The sequence below is a fragment of the Nilaparvata lugens genome, chromosome 3, assembly GCF_014356525.2.
Source record: "Nilaparvata lugens isolate BPH chromosome 3, ASM1435652v1, whole genome shotgun sequence".
Lineage (NCBI taxonomy): Eukaryota > Metazoa > Arthropoda > Insecta > Hemiptera > Delphacidae > Nilaparvata > Nilaparvata lugens.
This window is the reverse complement of record NC_052506.1, coordinates 44,607,462-44,625,996: the sequence shown is the minus strand read 5'-3', so window position 1 is coordinate 44,625,996 and position 18,535 is coordinate 44,607,462. Positions and strand designations below refer to the sequence as shown.

The 18,535-nt window shown below is 34.4% G+C and overlaps 1 protein-coding gene across 2 annotated transcripts in view; it reads left to right on the top strand.

Annotated features, from left to right (window-relative positions):
- The window catches only part of LOC111055383 (enhancer of mRNA-decapping protein 4), a 113,130-nt gene extending 97,355 nt beyond the window's left edge, over positions 1-15,775 (top strand). For both annotated transcript variants that reach the window (XM_039423854.1, XM_039423855.1), the window contains 6 exons: positions 166-281; positions 1,438-1,603; positions 5,594-5,732; positions 10,300-10,483; positions 12,852-13,015; positions 14,515-15,775. In XM_039423854.1, coding sequence (XP_039279788.1) covers positions 166-281; positions 1,438-1,603; positions 5,594-5,732; positions 10,300-10,483; positions 12,852-13,015; positions 14,515-14,710 — 965 coding nt within the window. In that variant the 3' untranslated portion in view covers positions 14,711-15,775. The remainder of the gene's footprint in view (positions 1-165; positions 282-1,437; positions 1,604-5,593; positions 5,733-10,299; positions 10,484-12,851; positions 13,016-14,514) is intronic.
- Positions 15,776-18,535: the final 2,760 nt, after the last annotated feature.

Sequence of the window (18,535 nt, the reverse complement as noted above, 5' to 3'; positions counted from 1 at the left end):
ACATTAATTTTTTTCGGAAAGCAATACTTTCCTTATCTAAGGTAATAGGGCAAGGAAAGTAAAATGCATATTACTGTCCATCGGAATTATGCTAATTTTCTAATCATTGTTGAAATTGCTGGAAAAAAATATTAAAAATAATTGTTTGTTGTTTTGTTTTTACAGTAATCGTCGAAACCATGGAAAATTTGAAGCAAAATTTGCACATAGATATGACACAAAAACTGAGTGCAACAGATCATCTATTGAAAGAGAACATTAATAAAATGGTCAGCAGCAAGGTAACATGAATTGAAACTTCTTCTTGTTTTTCTAATGGTGAAATATTATTTTAAATCAATGATTCTCCAAATGAATATTGATAATATTCAGGAATCTCATTTAGCTAAAATAACTGTCATGCATTTTTGTCTTGATGAGAAAAATATTATAAGATTAACGAATTCTATGAAAAATTAGGCTAGGCGCACACCAGTTAGTCAAGACAAGACAAGACATGATCAGACACAACGCTTCACATAGTTGCTTATGACGCAACGCACACTGATTAGTCATTGCAATTAGACATGTCTCCATTAGCAACCATGTGAAGTATTGTGACTGAACGTGTCTGATCATGTCTTGTCTTGTCTTGACTAACTGGTGTGTGCCTAGCCTTAAGTGTTTATTTTGTTTCTTTTATTTTTGACACTATGCCTGATGAGAAGTTGTGAGGTGTGATATTCAAAAATTGAGCACTAGACGGCTGGAATATGTCATAGAGAAACAATAGCGTAAGTAGATATCCCATGGTGTAGGGAATTTATGTCGCAACTTTTACTGTTATCTCAAGCCGATTACTGTCGATTATTGTCAATTTTTACTGTTTTGTTGGGGTGAAAGTGTATGAACGGCACAATTTGAGAGACTAACAGCGTCACAAAGCTGCATAGGAAAGAACTACGTGAACTATCGGCTTGGGATAACAGTAAAAGTTGCGACATAAACGCCCTATACCATGGGATATCTACTTATCTATCGTTTCTCTATGAATATGTCCACCTATCGAATTTATCTACAAATAAAAACAAACATTTTTAAGTGTAATATGTCTGTTTTTCAAAACATTTTGACTACAAACTCATTGCCAGTTTCATTGTCTTTATCGGAAAATTTCACATAGAGCTCTAAATTTCACATAGATACACTAAAACGGATCAACTGAAAACTTGTTTGCTTTGTATAGATGAGCACCGTGATGGTTCAGTGATCCAGTTTTTGCGGATCAGTAAAAAGAGTATCCCTCAAAAGCTGTAGCAGCCGTTCCTTGGTAACATTTGCTTAACTAGTACATAAACCTAAATTTTTCAAATATTAAATGGTAGTAATCCTTCAAGATTCAAATACTTGTAATGAACTTGGTATTGTCGGAATAAAATTATAATTTTATGTTTGTAGTCAGTAACGGATGCTCTTAGCAACTCATTGAGTCGAACTCTGACACCGATGCTAAGTGAAACTCTTCGTGACTTCTTCATGAATGTCGCGCTACCAAGACACGAGAAAGCCAGTGCATTGATGTTCAATCAACTCAACGACGCATTCTCCAAAGGAACAAGAGAGTGTAAGTTCATACAAAGTCATTAAACCTACCAAAAACATTGGAAAAGTGGGTTATTTTATTTTTTAATTTGTCCACGTAGAATTCACGTAGATTTATTCAACGTTTGACTTTCCACTCATATAAGCATATTACCTAGACCTTATTACCAAGCATTATTTTGATAAACTTATGGGTTATACTCTTAGCTGCTTAACGAACTTCACAAATCTGTAACTTCAGTTTCATAAAATTGAATCTATCATGTATCAAATAATATTTTTTCAACTTGAAACATCTCTCATTTCATCCCCAGCAAAGTTATTCAAATTTCTATTATTTGTTGTGTCAACGTCCAATTTTCCAGTCTACATAAATGTTCAAGAAAAACATTCTTGGAAAATAATAGCTATTTCTATACCTAGAGTGTAATAGTATATTTCGCACCTAGGGCCGAAAATGAGATATTTCCGGCTCGAAATCGGTTTTTAAGTCCGAGGCCGTAGGCCGAGGACTAGAAAAGATTGAGAGCCGGAAATGCATTTTTGCCCATGGTGCGAACGCTATTTTTCGCCACACCAAAAAAAAACTTCCCAATATATAAGAAATTAAAAAATAAATAAAATTCAATCAGTCTATTTTGATAGTTTGAATCTTGATTATGACAACTTTTACTGTCAATTAATTTCAATATTACTAATTAATAATTTACAATAGTGACCATATTTTTATACTATTAATATTAGGCGCGAGCATTGCGCCCGGTGCAATATATCATGGATAGATGGATGAATAGAATTTTCATTACTATTTTGAAATAATGTGATGAAAAAATTAATATAATTGCATATTTCACAGTTTTGTTTCAAAATATATCTAAAAAATTGATTGAAATTTAAATTACGGTAACTAATATAAAAAATAGGTAATAAAAGTCGAAATTCATCGACAAAAAAAAAGTCATTGACCGAGATTCGAACCTAGATCATGTTTGTTATTCACTGAGCTTTGAGTTCTGATGTATTACTCCTTTACGCTCTCGGCCATTGCGTATTGTTCAACATAGGGGCCTGACTGATAACACTTAGCATACACGTAGGCCTAATACTGTACACTGTAAACTGGTCTTCTAAAAAAGTTTACTTTACTCCTAAAAAGCGTACAACATACTTTGGCTCATGACTTATATTATTAAAATTAATATCATTATCTTTCTCACAATAAAATTCTCACTCTGAATTACCTAAGTCAGGTAACGTATGTAGGCTACTATAATATAGTGTATAGCGGCATATTAATTTGAAGCCGGTTTGCCGGCATTTTCACAACAAAATATTGCTCTGAAATCATAGAGAAAACATTCGAAGATTCAATCTTGAGTGGCCTAATGTTTTCTCTATATGGTTCAATATTAAAGAAAAATTATCTAAAAATTTTAATAATGAATTACGGAAAAATTACTAGGAATTTTTAAGTCAAGGCTGAGTTTCACCAGTAGGCTTACCTTAAACTTTAGATCTCTGCTGTATTTTCTTGTAATTATAGTTGATTGTATTGCATTAAGAAGTGGAATTCGATAATAAAAAAGAAACAATTATTACTCTACCTCACTTTTAAATATTGATACAATTATTGTACTTTGATTTCAAATTCGATTCTTCACTTTTAAATACTTGCGATACGTACCTTTCTGACAATGGACAATGCAGCCATTGTATTCATTGTTTGATATCAAAAACACAATAATAAATATTAAATTATGAAACAGTAATTTATAAAATATATTATAGACATAATACCGCGATTCACGATACATAATTATATAGATTATTACAGTCGTTATGAGATTATCTCTCTATGATTTTTGTGAGATCGGACACGATCAGCTGTTATTCAAGGTCATTTTACAGCCCTAGGGCCGTAAAGTTTTACCGGCCTGGTCGGAAAACAATCACTTTCGGCCTCCATATGACGCACGTAAACCAGCTCATTACATCCAAGTGTGGCGAAAAATACAGTTTTTTCTCCTTGAGAGGAATGTTTGATGCCCGAGACGAAGCCAAGGGCAACAATTTCTCCAAGGGAGAAAAAACATTTTTCACTCATGATTTACACAACATATTTCCTCCACCTACATTGTATAAAAACTTCATTGTATTAAACTTCAAGTTTAATAATTTTCAAAACATACGTGACAGGTGAAAATTTTTTACAATCTACAAGATAGACAAAAAAATAAAGAACTTTGAGCTCAGCTGCCAGCTGCGAGTCAGGCACAGTACCGATAGTAAGCTACTAGTAGTTCTGTGAACAGTAGACCTCGTGCTCATTAAGTTACATTGACCTGTTGTTATGTTTTCTCAAAAATTGATAAATAATTTATCAATTTAAAATGTTTAGAAAAAATCCTAAATAAACATAGAGGTTTCTGTCCTATCGTACCGTGACGTGTCGTCCCGGAATGTGAGTGTGAGCGCTGTTATCAGGTCTGGCTGCAACTGTCTACAACGTTGATGGAAAGATATATTTTCAAGATGTTCGATGTTTTCGAACGGGTAGTATTATAGTCCGCTAGAGAGCTGATTTATGATGAATAATTCTAAAGGCTGATTTTTACAGTAATATTGGCGTTCAAAGGAGACTCCTTTTCCTTTTGTATTATCCTTAAGATGCAAAATTTCTAAAAACCGTATGTAGCCTATACGTCGACGCGAAATTCAAAAAGGAACATACCTGTCAAATTTCATGAACATCTATTGCTGCGTTTTGCTGTAAATGCGGAACATAAAAACATGAAGAGAAATGCAAAACCGTCGACTTGAATCTTAGACATCACTTCGCACGGTCAACAATGATAACTCTACATGGTTTCTCTTCTAAGCTTCGACCTTTCATCTTTCCAATGTAAACTTTTAAAATAGAGATGCTTCCCATGTTATTTAAATGGAGTTACTTTTACTCCCTTGGAAGTTTTTCTGTTTTTTAGTCCCGAGAGCGAAAAAGTGACATTTTACAATATTATGTTACAGGGAGCAAAGTAAGTACTTAGACAGTAGGTGGAGGAAAAAGTTAACATGTAAAATGTTACTTTTAAAATGTAAATGTAATAGTATGATGTCACTTTTCGCTTTTGAGTATAAAAAACTGAAAACTCCTAAAGGAGAAAAAGTAACTCCATTTAAATAACTTTGGAAGCATCTCTATTTTAAAAGCTTACATTTGGAATATGGTGGAATGTCGAAGCTTAGATGAGAAACCATGTAGAGTTATCTAACTGCAAGTAAGAGCTAACTGAATTCAAGACCTCGACCAGGAATTTGAGTAACTTATAAACTATTATGTTTGTATGCTATACTTATTACATACTCAATGTATATACAATACACATTTATACATATCGTTCAAATATTTAATGTTATTCAAAATACCAGCCAACGAATATTTTCCTTCTAATTAAATCTGGACGCGTCGGCCATCATTTTTTAAAGCTTATCGTTGTTACAACTTTTGCCGTTAAATAGAGCTATCGCGGCTAGCAGCTGAGGTCAAAGTTCTTCATTTTTTAGGGTATGTTGTAAGTTGTAAATCATTTTCACCTGTCACGTAAGTTTTGAAAATGATTTTATTTGCAGTTTTTTGTAAAATGTAGGCGGAGGAAAAATGGTGTGTACATCACGAGGGAAAAATGTTTTTTCTCCCTCGGAGAAATTGTTGCCCTTGGCTTCACCTCTGGCATCAAGCCTTTCCCTCAGGGAGAAAAAGTTGTATTTTCCACTCAAGATATACAAACAACAGAAAGCAATTGCTGAGGATACAGTGCTTTCACAAAATATAGTTTTTCAAGGCTTTTCTTCTATCTTTAAATATGATGTTCATCTTGATCAAGTTTTTTTGGGTATGAACGTATTTCTAATAGCTTTCTAATAGGTCTATAGTTCTGACATCGATTATTGACTAATCATAATAATTATAGTTGTTATCTATTCAACCAACTCAATCTGTTCGTTCTTTCAGATCTTGCTGCACTTGAGAATCACGCGAAAAAAATATCCGAAAAGGGGAAAGAATCAGCTGCTCAGATGCAATCGACTGCTGAACACGTAAAGAACTCTGGCCTACGAATGTCAAATGATCTGAATGAAACTACTAAAAGGTTTGTACCAATCCATGACTGTTGTCCAAGGAGTCTCTTCTAATACTAATGTTTCAACTTTATCATAGTAGCGTGTCCCAAGGATCGTTTACAAGCATGTCCATTGAATTCAACCGCGGTAAAATTATTTCGTCCAACCTAACGGAAGCAATTCCAATAGAGTCAATGAACCATTCTGACAAAATGCGAATAATATTCTAAAGTCTGATTTTTACAGTAATATTGGCGTTCAAAGGAGACTCCTTTTCCTGTTGTATTTTTTGAACTTCAAAATAATTTATAAAAATGTTCCTTTTTACTGCTCAGCAATCTACAGATCTCCTAATGACACTAATGCTAATGATTTTCTTGATTGCTTAGAATTATTTCTAGATCAGTCTAGGTCTAATACAAATATTGATAGGCGATACCAATATCGACATTTCTGAAAAAAATTGTCAATTATAGGACATAAATACTTGGATTTATTGTCTGAACACGGTTTTGATAAATACCTTTTGGGTTGTACAAGACACTCCTCGGTTCATAAGCCTTGTCTGGATCACCTATTTGTAAAAAGTCAATCTTTTGTGTTGAGACCTGCAATCTATAATTCTACAATAACTGACCATGAAATTATAATGGGTTTTATCTCACCCTGTAGAGTTGATGATTCTGTGCCGAAGATTAATGCTTCTAATAGTAGTGAAGTTGAAAACGTAAGTTTTACTAGATTTGACGAGCTGTTGTTTAGAGCGTTAATTGAAAGTGAGTCTTGGATGGATGTGTATCAGGAGGAGGATGCTTCTAAAGCTTGCACTTTTTTCTATACTAGACTTCTTTCCTACTTCGATGCCTGTACATCATCTATTAAGAAAAGAGTAAGTCATAAATTAACTAGAATTAAGCCATGGATAACTAACAGTTTAGTAAGGTCAATCAGGAAGAGAGATAAAATGTCTCTTGCTATTCGTAAACAGCCTTTCAATCCACAATTGCGCACTACTTTCAATAATTACAACCGAATTTTAAAGTCAGTTCTACGGACTGCTAAAGAAATGTATTTTCAAAAAAAGTTTATTGAATGCGGGCATGATTTGAAAAATGTTTGGAAAACTATTGATGAAGCTACAGATACTGTCAGTGCTAGTAAAAATATTGTCTCTGATATTGTATCCTCGGATAACCGACTGATAGAAAGTTATAGGGTCTTGGAGATAGCTGAAGAATTTAATAGGCATTTCATTAGTGTTGGTAAAAATATTACAGAGGAAATAAAAAATAGTAGATGCAGGAATTATAGTCTCAGTCCTGTGAGGAACCGATTATTCTGTAATTAATTTTTTTTCAACCCAGTGTCATCACAGGAAGTACAGTTTATCATTCAAGAGCTCAAGAAGAAAACAGCTGCTGGCATAGATGGAATTTATTCCAAATGCCTAATTGATAGTTCATTGGCTCTTTCTATGCCTCTGTCATACCTAATTAATCTTTGTTTTGAGCAGGGCTACTTCCCTGAAGAGATGAAACTTGCTAGAACTATCCCTCTTCATAAAGGTGAAGAAAAGTCAAACCTGAATAATTATCGACCAATTTCACTGCTATCTTGTATATCAAAAGTCATTGAGAAATGTGTTAAATCAAGAATGGTGAGCTATCTTGAGAAGTATAACATTTTATCCAATTCACAATTTGGGTTTCGCAATGGATTGAACACAACTGATGCAATTTTTCATGTTACGAAGGATATCATAAATCACTTGGATATGGGTAGAAAGTGTCTAGGTGTATTTTTAGATTTTACAAAAGCTTTCGACACGGTTGATCATTCTATACTTTTACAAAAAATGGAGTCAATTGGTTTCAGAGGGATTGCTTTAAAGTTTTTCAAGTCGTATTTGAGAGGAAGATTACAGGCCACAAAATTAAGTGAAGTTTTGAGTTCAGTATCTGAGCTGAGTACTGGAGTGCCGCAGGGTACAGTCCTGGGTCCTATCTTATTTTTAATTTATATAAATGATCTTCCCAGTTTAAATATTCAAAGCGGTTCTCTATACTCATTTGCAGATGATACAGTTGCTTTGTTTCATAGCTCAAGCTGGTCTGATGCTTGTACGTTGGCCAATAATGGTTTATCTGTGATAAAAGAATGGTTGGATGATAATCTGGTGTCTATAAATGTTGCCAAGACTGTTGTTATCCCCTTTTCGCTAACTTCTGCAGGTTCACCAACTGTTTTTGAAGATTGCAATATTGTTATCCACAACACTGGTTGCAACCAGCATAATCAGTGTACTTGTGTTCGACTGGAGTTTCAGGAGAAAGCTAGATATTTAGGTATCATGATAGATAAGCACCTGCGCTGGGAAAGTCATATATCTTATCTGTGTTCAAAAATGAGAAGGTTAATTTATAAATTTGTACAGCTAAGAAATATCTTACCTCTTCATCAAATAAGAATGGTATTTTTAGCATTGATAGAGTCCATTGTGAGTTATGGAATCATAGGTTGGGGTAACTGTGGTGCCTCCATTATGCAACCGTTAATCATACTTCACAAGAAGATTATAAAAATTTGTTTGAGGAAACCAACAAGATACCCTACTGTAGGCCTGTACCGGGAATTTTCAGTCTTTACAATACCCAAGCTATATGAATTCAACCTATTAAAGTTTGTTTATTTGAAACCTCATGCTTTTCCTGTGGCTGTACCACACAACTATGCAACTCGAAGGCAAGTGAGGTTGCCCCTGGAGGAGCATCGTTTCAGGACTTCTGCAGCTGCATGTCATGCTTCTGCCAGGGGACCACGTTTATTCAATGAGCTTCCTCTTTCAATTTCAGGCATTCCAAATTTCAATAAGTTTAAAAATTGTTTAAAAACTTTTATCAATCTGAGACAAGATTGATTCATTCCCTGTCAGTATTTCGATTCATTTCCTATTAGCTGTTTGTTTTATATTTACTATCATTTTCATCTTATCATGTTTGCTTTTGGTTAATTTTGTTTTTTTTTTTTTTTTGCTTTCAAAGTAATTAATGCAAGTTATTATGAGTTCTATGATGTACTGGGTACTATTTTGAATATTATTCTCATTGGAGCATATTTGTGTACATATTTTTCCATTATATTTCCCGTTTGTCTGTATTTTATTCTTCTCTTGTGTTCATTATTTGAATTAATGTATATATAAATTAGCAAAGTATAAATAAGGACTCCTAGAGGAATAATTTTATTCTGTTTTGTAACTGAAAGATCTTTGTGTTTATATAATTTTTGTATGATTAAAACTTTATTATTTAGTAACTGCATTAATAAATTACGTAATCTAGTTAATTATAGTTTGAAAATTGTATTTATTTATTTATCTTTCACACTTTGATGATGATGATTTCTATTATTTTGTTCATTTATTATTTCTATGTAATAAGGTAATTGCTCTTACGACTCATCCCTCAGCACAAGCTTATGCTTAAAGAGGGATGGACCTTTTTTCATTGATTTGTATAAGTTTATTAGTACAAGATTTTGCAGTATTGTATATTATTATTTTGTTTGATATGATTGGTTAATAAAATTTATTTATTTATTTATTATCCTTAAAATACAAATTTTCAAAAGACCTTATGTACACGTCGACGCGAAATTCAAAAAGGAACATACCTTTCAAATTACATGAAAATCTATTGCTGCGTTACGTTGTAAATGCGGAACATAAATATAAACATAGAAACATAAATAAAGACAAAATGCGAAACCGTCGATTTGAATCTTAGACCTCACTTCACTCGGTCAATTGAAGGGCATGTGTATATAATCTTCAGAGTAAGACTGTTCTCAACTGCTAATATCCTACTGTCATTCTCTTATCATGATAGTCCTCCTAATCATTCTTTGGCCAATGTATCTCCATTTTCTTGGGTAATGAGGTGACATAGACTTGCAAAATTACACTATCCTATTGGTAATATGACACTGAGCTTGGCAACAGGTAATGCAGCATGCTAAGCCCTGATCTATGATCTTTGCCACCTGGTTGTGCCGGTGAAGATAGTCAGTTGCTACCAAAGCCTGACAAGTATTTGTCACATGCTGGATTGTTTCAGATGCCTGGTGGCATCTGCGGCATTTATCATTGTCAAGTCTTTCTCGAACTATGTATTTTAAATAAGTTTCTGGTAGCAAGACACTGATCTTGGATAGCCACCATGAATACATCAGTCTCTAGAAAGATGCCCCCCCTAACTGAGTCAAGCATAGGATGATCCATTGGATCATTCAAATTGTGGGAATGACATCCATGCAGAGGCTTCCCTAGCCACCTCTGGCAAATGGTAGCCAGATTTATCTAATCGAAGATCCACCACTTCAGAGTGGCAAAGATCGAGAGGCGTGTAGCCATCATCAGCAGCTACAACAATCTGATGCAGCAATCAGTTGATGCAGCTTCTGTGGATATCTGTTATACCCCTTCTACCCTTAGTTCTTGGCAAAACCAGTCGCTCTACTGCTGATTTTGGGTGATTCATTCGTTATTTGCTGAGTGTAAGTTTATTATTAATTATAATTATGAATTTTATTTTTTAGGATTGAGAAAATAGTTGAAGAAGCATTGCGAGTGCAGCAGTCAGCCCTGGAGCAGACGCTGATGACTGCAGTCAGATCGGGAGCCTGTACGCCTGCTCCTCACTCCACTTCTCCTTATCAATTGAAACTTCAACAAATCAAAGAGTGCTTACAAAATGCTAATTTCGAATCAGCATTTGAAATTGTAAGTTTACCCTATACCAATATTATGATTAGTAGAAAATGGTTTTATTCTATTTGTTTTCATTATCATGAATATCTTACTCGATCAAGACATTTGAACATGGTCAAGCCGGGTAAGCTTTAAAAGTGTGAACTGGAATTTCCTATGGTAACTATCGCCATATTAATCATACGTTTCAGTGCTGCACTTGTAAACCGTACCTGATTTGATAATGTTCAAATGTCTTGACCAGGCTTGGTGAAACCGGACATAATTCGTATTCAGTAGAACGTCAATAATCCGGATTAATTGGGACCAGACCCCATCCGGATTATCAGATTATCCGGATTATCGAAATTAAGTTAAAAAACGGTCAGCACGCACTATTCAAGAAGCAAAGCTGTTAAAATTGCATATACAGAATTCAATTATTGGTAGGTAGAGTATAAGGTATATAAAGTTCTTCATTCTTCCGTCGCCCGCTCTAAAGTAAGGAGCTTAGTGCCGAGGGTAGAAGGTACGAAAATTTTATTTCTTGCCAAAGACGAATCCGGATTTTTGACGTCCGAATTATCGACGTTCTACTGTATATTAAAATACTAGATAATGTAGGTAGTAGTCCAGTCAAAGAAAGGTTATAGAGGGAAAAGATTTGAAGACAATTTTTGACCCCGCAGTTCTGTTTAGGGTAGTAAGGAGGTAAACATATCAAAAGTCCCCACCCCTATCCACTGTGCTAAGGGGGTGGGGGTGGTTCAAAGGTACAATTTTTTGGTTTCTCGCATATAACTCGTAAACTATGTATCTTACGGACATAACTGTTATATACAAAATTGAAGCTTACATAATTTCCTACAGTATTTATCTTACAAATTTTTCTGTATCTTCTCTAGTTTTCGAGATATCCGCTCTTGAAGGTGTGACATTTCTGAAAAATCACGTTTGCCTCCAATTTTTTCTCTTATTTCTTTTTAAAAATCGACGGGAAAAGTCCATGCTGATTATGAACTTATAGAGCATTGAATTATCTTCATTTTGATGTATAATTTCACACTTTTACGTATTTCCCTACACCTTTTGTAGCAGCTTTAGTGTTGATTGTGAAATCTTCATTTTTGCAACAATAGACCAATTGACAAAGGAATTTGGAGGGAATGTTTTAAACACAATTTTTGACTTTGCAGCTTTGTTAAGACTAGTTAGGATAAGAACATATCGAAATTCCCCATTCCTAACTCATGTGCTACGGGGATGAGGGTGGTTAAAATGTTGCATTTTTCAGCGTTTTGCTCATATCATGAGAACAATGCGTTCAACTGACAAAACTAACCATTCAAAAATGGAGGTTGATGAATTCTCTACACTTTTTGTTCAGTAAAATTTTGTGATATTCCCAACAGTTCCCGAGATATTCGCTCTTGAAGGTGTGTAGTTGTCAAAATTGTTGAAGAGTTATAAGCCCTGAAAGTGCAAAACATTGGATAAAAACCTGTCATTTTGACAACTACACACCTTCAAGAGCAAATATCTCGGGAAATGTTGGGAATATCACAGAATTCCACTGAGCAAAAAGTGTAGAAAATTCATCAACCTTCATTTCTGAATGGGTAGTTTTGTCAGTTGAACGAATTGTTCTCAAGATATGAGCGTGGGAGCAAAACGCTACAAAATGCTACATTTTAACCACCCTCATCCCCTTAGCACATGAGTTAGGAATGGGGACTTTCGATATGTTCTCCTCCCAACTAGTCTTAACAAAGCTGCAAAGTCAAAAATTGTGTTGCAAAAATGGAGATTTCACAATAAATACTAGAGCTGCTGCAAAAGGTATAGGGAAATACGTAAAAGTGTGAAATTATACATCAAAATGAAGAGAATTCAATGTTCTATTAGATCATAATCAGCATGGACTTTTCCCATCGATTTTTAAAAAGTAACAAGAGTAAAAATTGTAAGCAAACGTGGTTTTCAAAAATGTCACAATTTCAAGAGCGGATATCTCGAAAACTAGAGAAGATACAGAAAAATTTGTAAGATAAATACTGTAGGAAATTATGTAAGCTTCAATTTTGTATATAACAGTTATGTCCGTAAGATACATAGTTTTCGAGTTATATGCGAGAAACCAAAATTGTACCTTTGAACCACCCCCACCCCCTTAGCACAGTGGGTAAGGGTGGGGACTTTTGATATGTTTACCTCCTTACTACCCTAAACAGAACTGCGGGGTCAAAAATTGTCTTTCAAACATTTCTCTTTTTGAGCATTCATTGCCTGGACTACATAGGACTACAAGAATAGTATACATAGTAGTATGTATACTATACTTGCATTTATGTTCCCTATGTTGCCATTCTTCTGTTAATTCCAAGGTTATTTGTATTTGCAGGCGCTACAATCTGGAAATTTGAATTTAGTTGTGGCTACTTGTGAAAAGGTGAATCCGAATAGAATGTTCAAAACAAAGCCTTGTCTTCTCAGCCAAAAACTACTGCTCTGCCTCATTCAGCAGCTGGGGAATGACTTGACTTCACATACTGAACTTAAAAGAAAGCAAGTATATTCAATGTTTTTTTTTTTTATTTTTGTAGTTGACCTTGTTTGAAATTCAAACCCCTGGAATGTATAAAATCATGTAGTGTACATTCCAACTCTAGTCAAAATCGTATGGATGTATCCACAAGAACAGATTTTATTCCATTAGCAGCATTTCCATTATCTACGGCCACAAGTGTCAATTGCTTATTGTTCTTGAAGGGACGGATTCAAGGATCCAAAGGTTCAAAAAACTTCACACGTCAACCGAAGCTTATTGTGTTCTCAAGTAGTATGTTAGTTAGGCATACCAATACAGCCTGTGTCCTTTACGAGAACCAGGAGTTTTTCCCTATACTAACATCCCATTCATCACCTGGTTGCAATCTTTGTCGCAATCCAGTGTGATATGCTTGGCAGTCTCTTCAGACTGATTAGTCCCCGTGACCTACGTTAGTTCCACTCCTGACCTTCTTTGTAGGTCCTTCCGCTGAGATAGGGGACGCTAAACTGCATCTAGGTCGCCCGGCCACCCTCGACTTAGCCTCTTGACGCACATTTGTGCCTGGAGTTTCACCCATCTCTGGTCTCCTGGGTTTTTCTTTTTGCCCCTCCGAAACTCTGCAGGGTCAAAAGCCTCACCTCTCCCAAGAAGTTTTGCCTGAATGGACGCCCTTCTTTGAGCAGTGGTGAGTTTTGAACTCTCCACCCACAAACTCGTGACCTACGTGAGATCCACTCCTGGCTTTTTTGTAGGTCCTTCCGCTGAAGGAGGGGTCGCCAAATTGCCTCTAGGGCACCTGCTCACCCTCGACTCAGCCTCTTGACCCGCATTTGTGCCTGGAGTTTCACCCATCTCTGGTCTCTTGGGTTTTTCTTTTTGCCTCTCCGAAAGTGCCTTGATGGGGCAGATCCCGTGGGTTTGAAGGCAAGGCAACTTCTGGAGTTGCCTTGGGGTACCTTTTAGTCGCCTCCTACGACAAGCAGGGATACTGTGGGTGAATTCTGGTTTTTAACACATTTTCGAGTACAATGTTCACTCAAAGCTCCCCCAACCCACAGGGGGCACAAGTGTCCATATTCGACAGGTTCAAAAAGCAGAAGCAGAACTAGAAACAATTTGATGAGAATCCGTTGTTTAAGCTCACTGCTAAATGCTTTTTAGTCGAAAGGCTAAATTGAAACAAATCATGATTTCCACTGTTTTATTATTGTGCTGGCTCTCGAACCAATGGTAGTTGATTTTTCAAAACTTATAATATTTAATTCTTTGAAATATATCTTACAAAGAGGATTGTTTTCGAATTTTCTTTTTTTTGGAATTATGCTCTATGTTCTATTATAAAGTAGCTTCTGTTAAGATCTAGTACAATTTTGTCAAGTTCTTGTTATATTTCAATTTCAGTACTCTCTTCATTGATGACAGACTCTATTAATGATACTTTTTCTGTATTTTTTCATTTTGGAGTGATGTGCATTGATAACTATTAACATCTGAAAATACTTCTAAATATTAGGTACCTGGAGGAAGCAGTCATTTCTCTGGACTTCAATAGCGAAACAACACAACAGTACGCCTTGGAAGTACTAAACAAACTTCAAAAACAATTGAGTGCATATATTGCCTCAAATCAGGACAGTGATTTTGCCAGAAGTTTCCAGATTCTTCTAATGGCTGTTCAAGCAACAGCCAATAGCACAAATTGTAAATAATGTGGAATCGCCAACCGTGAACATTAATTAATGCCACCGTGCTGTGACGGACATGATAGTTCATTGCATCATTAATTTCTTATTAATTACCATAATTATTTTTCAAACTGAAAAAATTAGAATTATTCCGAGTATGCTTGAAAAATGACAGAATTCTTGTTTGTGTATAAAAATGTACATATCCTTCACTGAACCAGGACATACGTCTGGTAATTGTTGATAATCACTACAATCTCTTTGAAAATCTCTTCAAGAGACCAAGACTGACGCGTACTTGTATAGTCGGTAATATTTTGAGATCCTTTAGTGAATTTAAACTAAACACTCTATTTTAACTTTGACTTGTGATTACTTCATCAAGTTTTAAAACTGACGAACTCAGTTGGATTGTTCCCTTCTCTCTTTTCAGTAACAATCTATTAATTCATTTATATTTATTTTTTACTTCAATATTAAAAACTTGTGAACACTAGCAAATTTGAAAATTGCAATTCACTGTGAATTGTGTTCATAAACAATCTCTTTTTAACTGTATGCTTGATTTTTGAAGAATTCTAGATCTTTCAATTTTATTCGATATTTTGGAACTATGATCTGCACTACTTGTGTATGTCTTGATTAAAAGTCATTTGCATCTGATGTAAATCTGAGGTTCACCTCGAAGTTTCACTTTATCAATACATGGTGCAGGCTGCTATCTATTAATCTGGTTGCTAACCGGGAATAAAATGTAATTGGAGTTATTAGTTTTGTCATATTTTTTCAAGTCAAACTCGACTGTAGAAACGGATGAGTTCCTACGCATATTTTTTCTATAACGATTTTTGCTTTGACATGGTAGGTGTTCTGCTGATAAAATTATTTCCATAGGTATTTTTTGTATTTTAAGGCATTGTACATAAAAATTGAATGATTTATTACTGTAATGTGATCAATTTATTTTTATACCGCAAATTATTAAGGCAAACAATTACAAATTAATATTGAGCTTTGTGAATGAATTTATCATTTTCATCTTCGAAATATTTAGTCTTGAATTCATCCTATTAATTTAATTATTACTGTTGTTCAATTATGTATTGATGAAATTAATAATTTTTGATCCTATACATCATACAATTCAATAACTGGGTTTTCATGTATTTATAGATATAATTTTGGATTGTTCTTTATGAATCATTGAAAAATAATGTATGATCAAGTATGATCATTGAAAAATAATGTATGATCAAGTATGATACTTCCGTAAATTTATATTAATCGAGTTGAGTTTTCAGCTTGTCTTATCAAAGATCATATAAGTATCGTTCAAATAAGTTTAATAAAATAATTCAAACCAGTAATTAAGCTCATTTGTTACAATTGCCATTTTCCAGTATTTGTGAGAAATTTTATTTTTCGCCACACTTTGATGTAATGAGCTGGTTTACGTGCGTCATATGGAGGCCGAAAGTGATTGTTTTCCGACCAGGCCGGTAAAACTTTACGGCCCTAGGGCTGTAAAATGACCTTGAATAACAGCTGATCGTGTCCGATCTCACAAAAATCATAGAGAGATAATCTCATAACGACTGTAATAATCTATATAATTATGTATCGTGAATCGCGGTATTATGTCTATAATATATTTTATAAATTACTGTTTAATAATTTAATATTTATTATTGTGTTTTTGATATCAAACAATGAATACAATGGCTGCATTGTCCATTGTCAGAAAGGTAGGTATCGCAAGTATTTAAAAGTGAAGAATCGAATTTGAAAAAAGTACAATAATTGTATCAATATTTAAAAGTGAGGTAGAGTAATAATTGTTTCTTTTTTATTATCGAATTCCACTTCTTAATGCAATACAATCAACTATAATTACAAGAAAATACAGCAGAGATCTAAAGTTTAAGGTAAGCCTACTGGTGAAACTCAGCCTTGACTAAAAATTCCTAGTAATTTTTCTGTAATTCATTATTAAAATTTTTAGATAATTTTTCTTTAATATTGAACCATATAGAGAAAACATTAGGCTCACTCAAGATTGAATCTTCGAATGTTTTCTCTATGATTTCAGAGCAATATTTTGTTGTGAAAATGCCGGCAAACCGGCTTCAAATTAATATGCCGCTATACACTATATTATAGTAGCCTACATACGTTACCTGACTTAATTCAGAGTGAAAATTTTATTGTGAAACAGATAATAATATTAATTTTAATAATATAAGTCATGAGCCAAAGTCTGTTGTACCTTTGACTATAGAAAGAACCTTCTTCTATTATAGAAAGAACAACCTTCTTTCTATAGTCAAAGGTTGTACGCTTTTTAGGAGTGAAGTAAACTTTTTTAGAAGTCTAGTTTACAGTATTACGTGTATGCTAAGAGTTATCAGTCAGGCCTCTACGTTCAACAATATGCAATAGCCGAGAGCGTAAAGGCGTAATACAACAGAACTCAAAGCTCAGTGAATAACAAACACGATCTAGTTTCGAATCTCGGTCAATGACATTTTTTTTGTCGATGAATTTCGACTTTTATTAGCTATTTTTTATATTAGTTACCATAATTTAAATTTCAATCAATTTTTTAGATATATTTTGAGACAAAACTGTGAAATATGCAATTATATTAATTTTTTCATCACATTTCAAAATAGTAATGAAAATTCTATTCATCCATCTATCCATGAGATATTGCACCAGGCGCAAAGCGCGAGCTATAAAAATTCAAACAATTATTCGAAATATTAATAGTATAAAAATATGTTCACTATTGTAAATTATTAATTAGTAATATTGAAATTAATTGACAGTAAAAGTTGTCATAACCAAGATTCAAACTATCAAAATAGGCTGTTTAAATTCTATTAATTTTTCAATTTCTTATAAATATTGGGAAGTTTTTTTTTTTGGTGTGGCGAAAAATAGCGTTCGCAACACGGGCAAAAATGTTTTTCCGGCTCTCGAACGCTTCAAGTTCTCGACTTCGTCTCGAACTTGAAAACCGCGATCTCGAGCCGGAAAACGTACCTACATTTTCGACCCTAGGTGCGAAATATACTATTACCTATTCAAAATCCGCGTTATCACTTGCCAAGGAGAGCACTTTTTTACATCCACGGACGGGTGGTATAGAATCACTAATCGAACTACACTGACTGCCAAGTGCCAACCTTCGATATCCATCCACTGCATGAACTCAACTTCAAATTGATTTATCAAAAAGCATATTTACAAAATAATAGCGTAACAATAATATAATGAATATACTTCCTGCGTGTGCAGTTAGTAGTTGAAATAAATCAGACAGTTAAAATACACTGGTTTGAATAAATGAAATTATGATACTTGACAGTTATGATAATTACACTCTTAAGAGTGAAATTAGTGTATTAAAGACTGAAAATGAAATATTGAAAACTGAAGTTTGTAATATGCAAGAGTATTCTCGTAGAGATAATTTGGTCGTAACAGGGATCACCGAGACGCCTAATGAGTCTGTCTTCCAGATTTTCAATAGCATTTCTTCGGTAATCAATAGTGATATAACGGCCCAAAGCTTGAGTACTGCACATAGACTGCCGTCGAGAGTCAAGGGGAGTATTAGGCCTATTGTGTTTCCTTTTCTGCGTCGACAAGACAGGAAGCTTGGCATTCCAGTTTCAGATCATCTGCTATTAAAGATAATAGAGGCCCGGGAATATCATCGAAATGCATTTCGCAGGCTCTTCCTGGGAGCAGGGTGCTCGCTTTCCAACATCATTCGCCATCGGTCATGGAACTTTTCCGAGAAGTTAAAAAATGCGCAATGGAAAAAAATATGATTTTTTATGG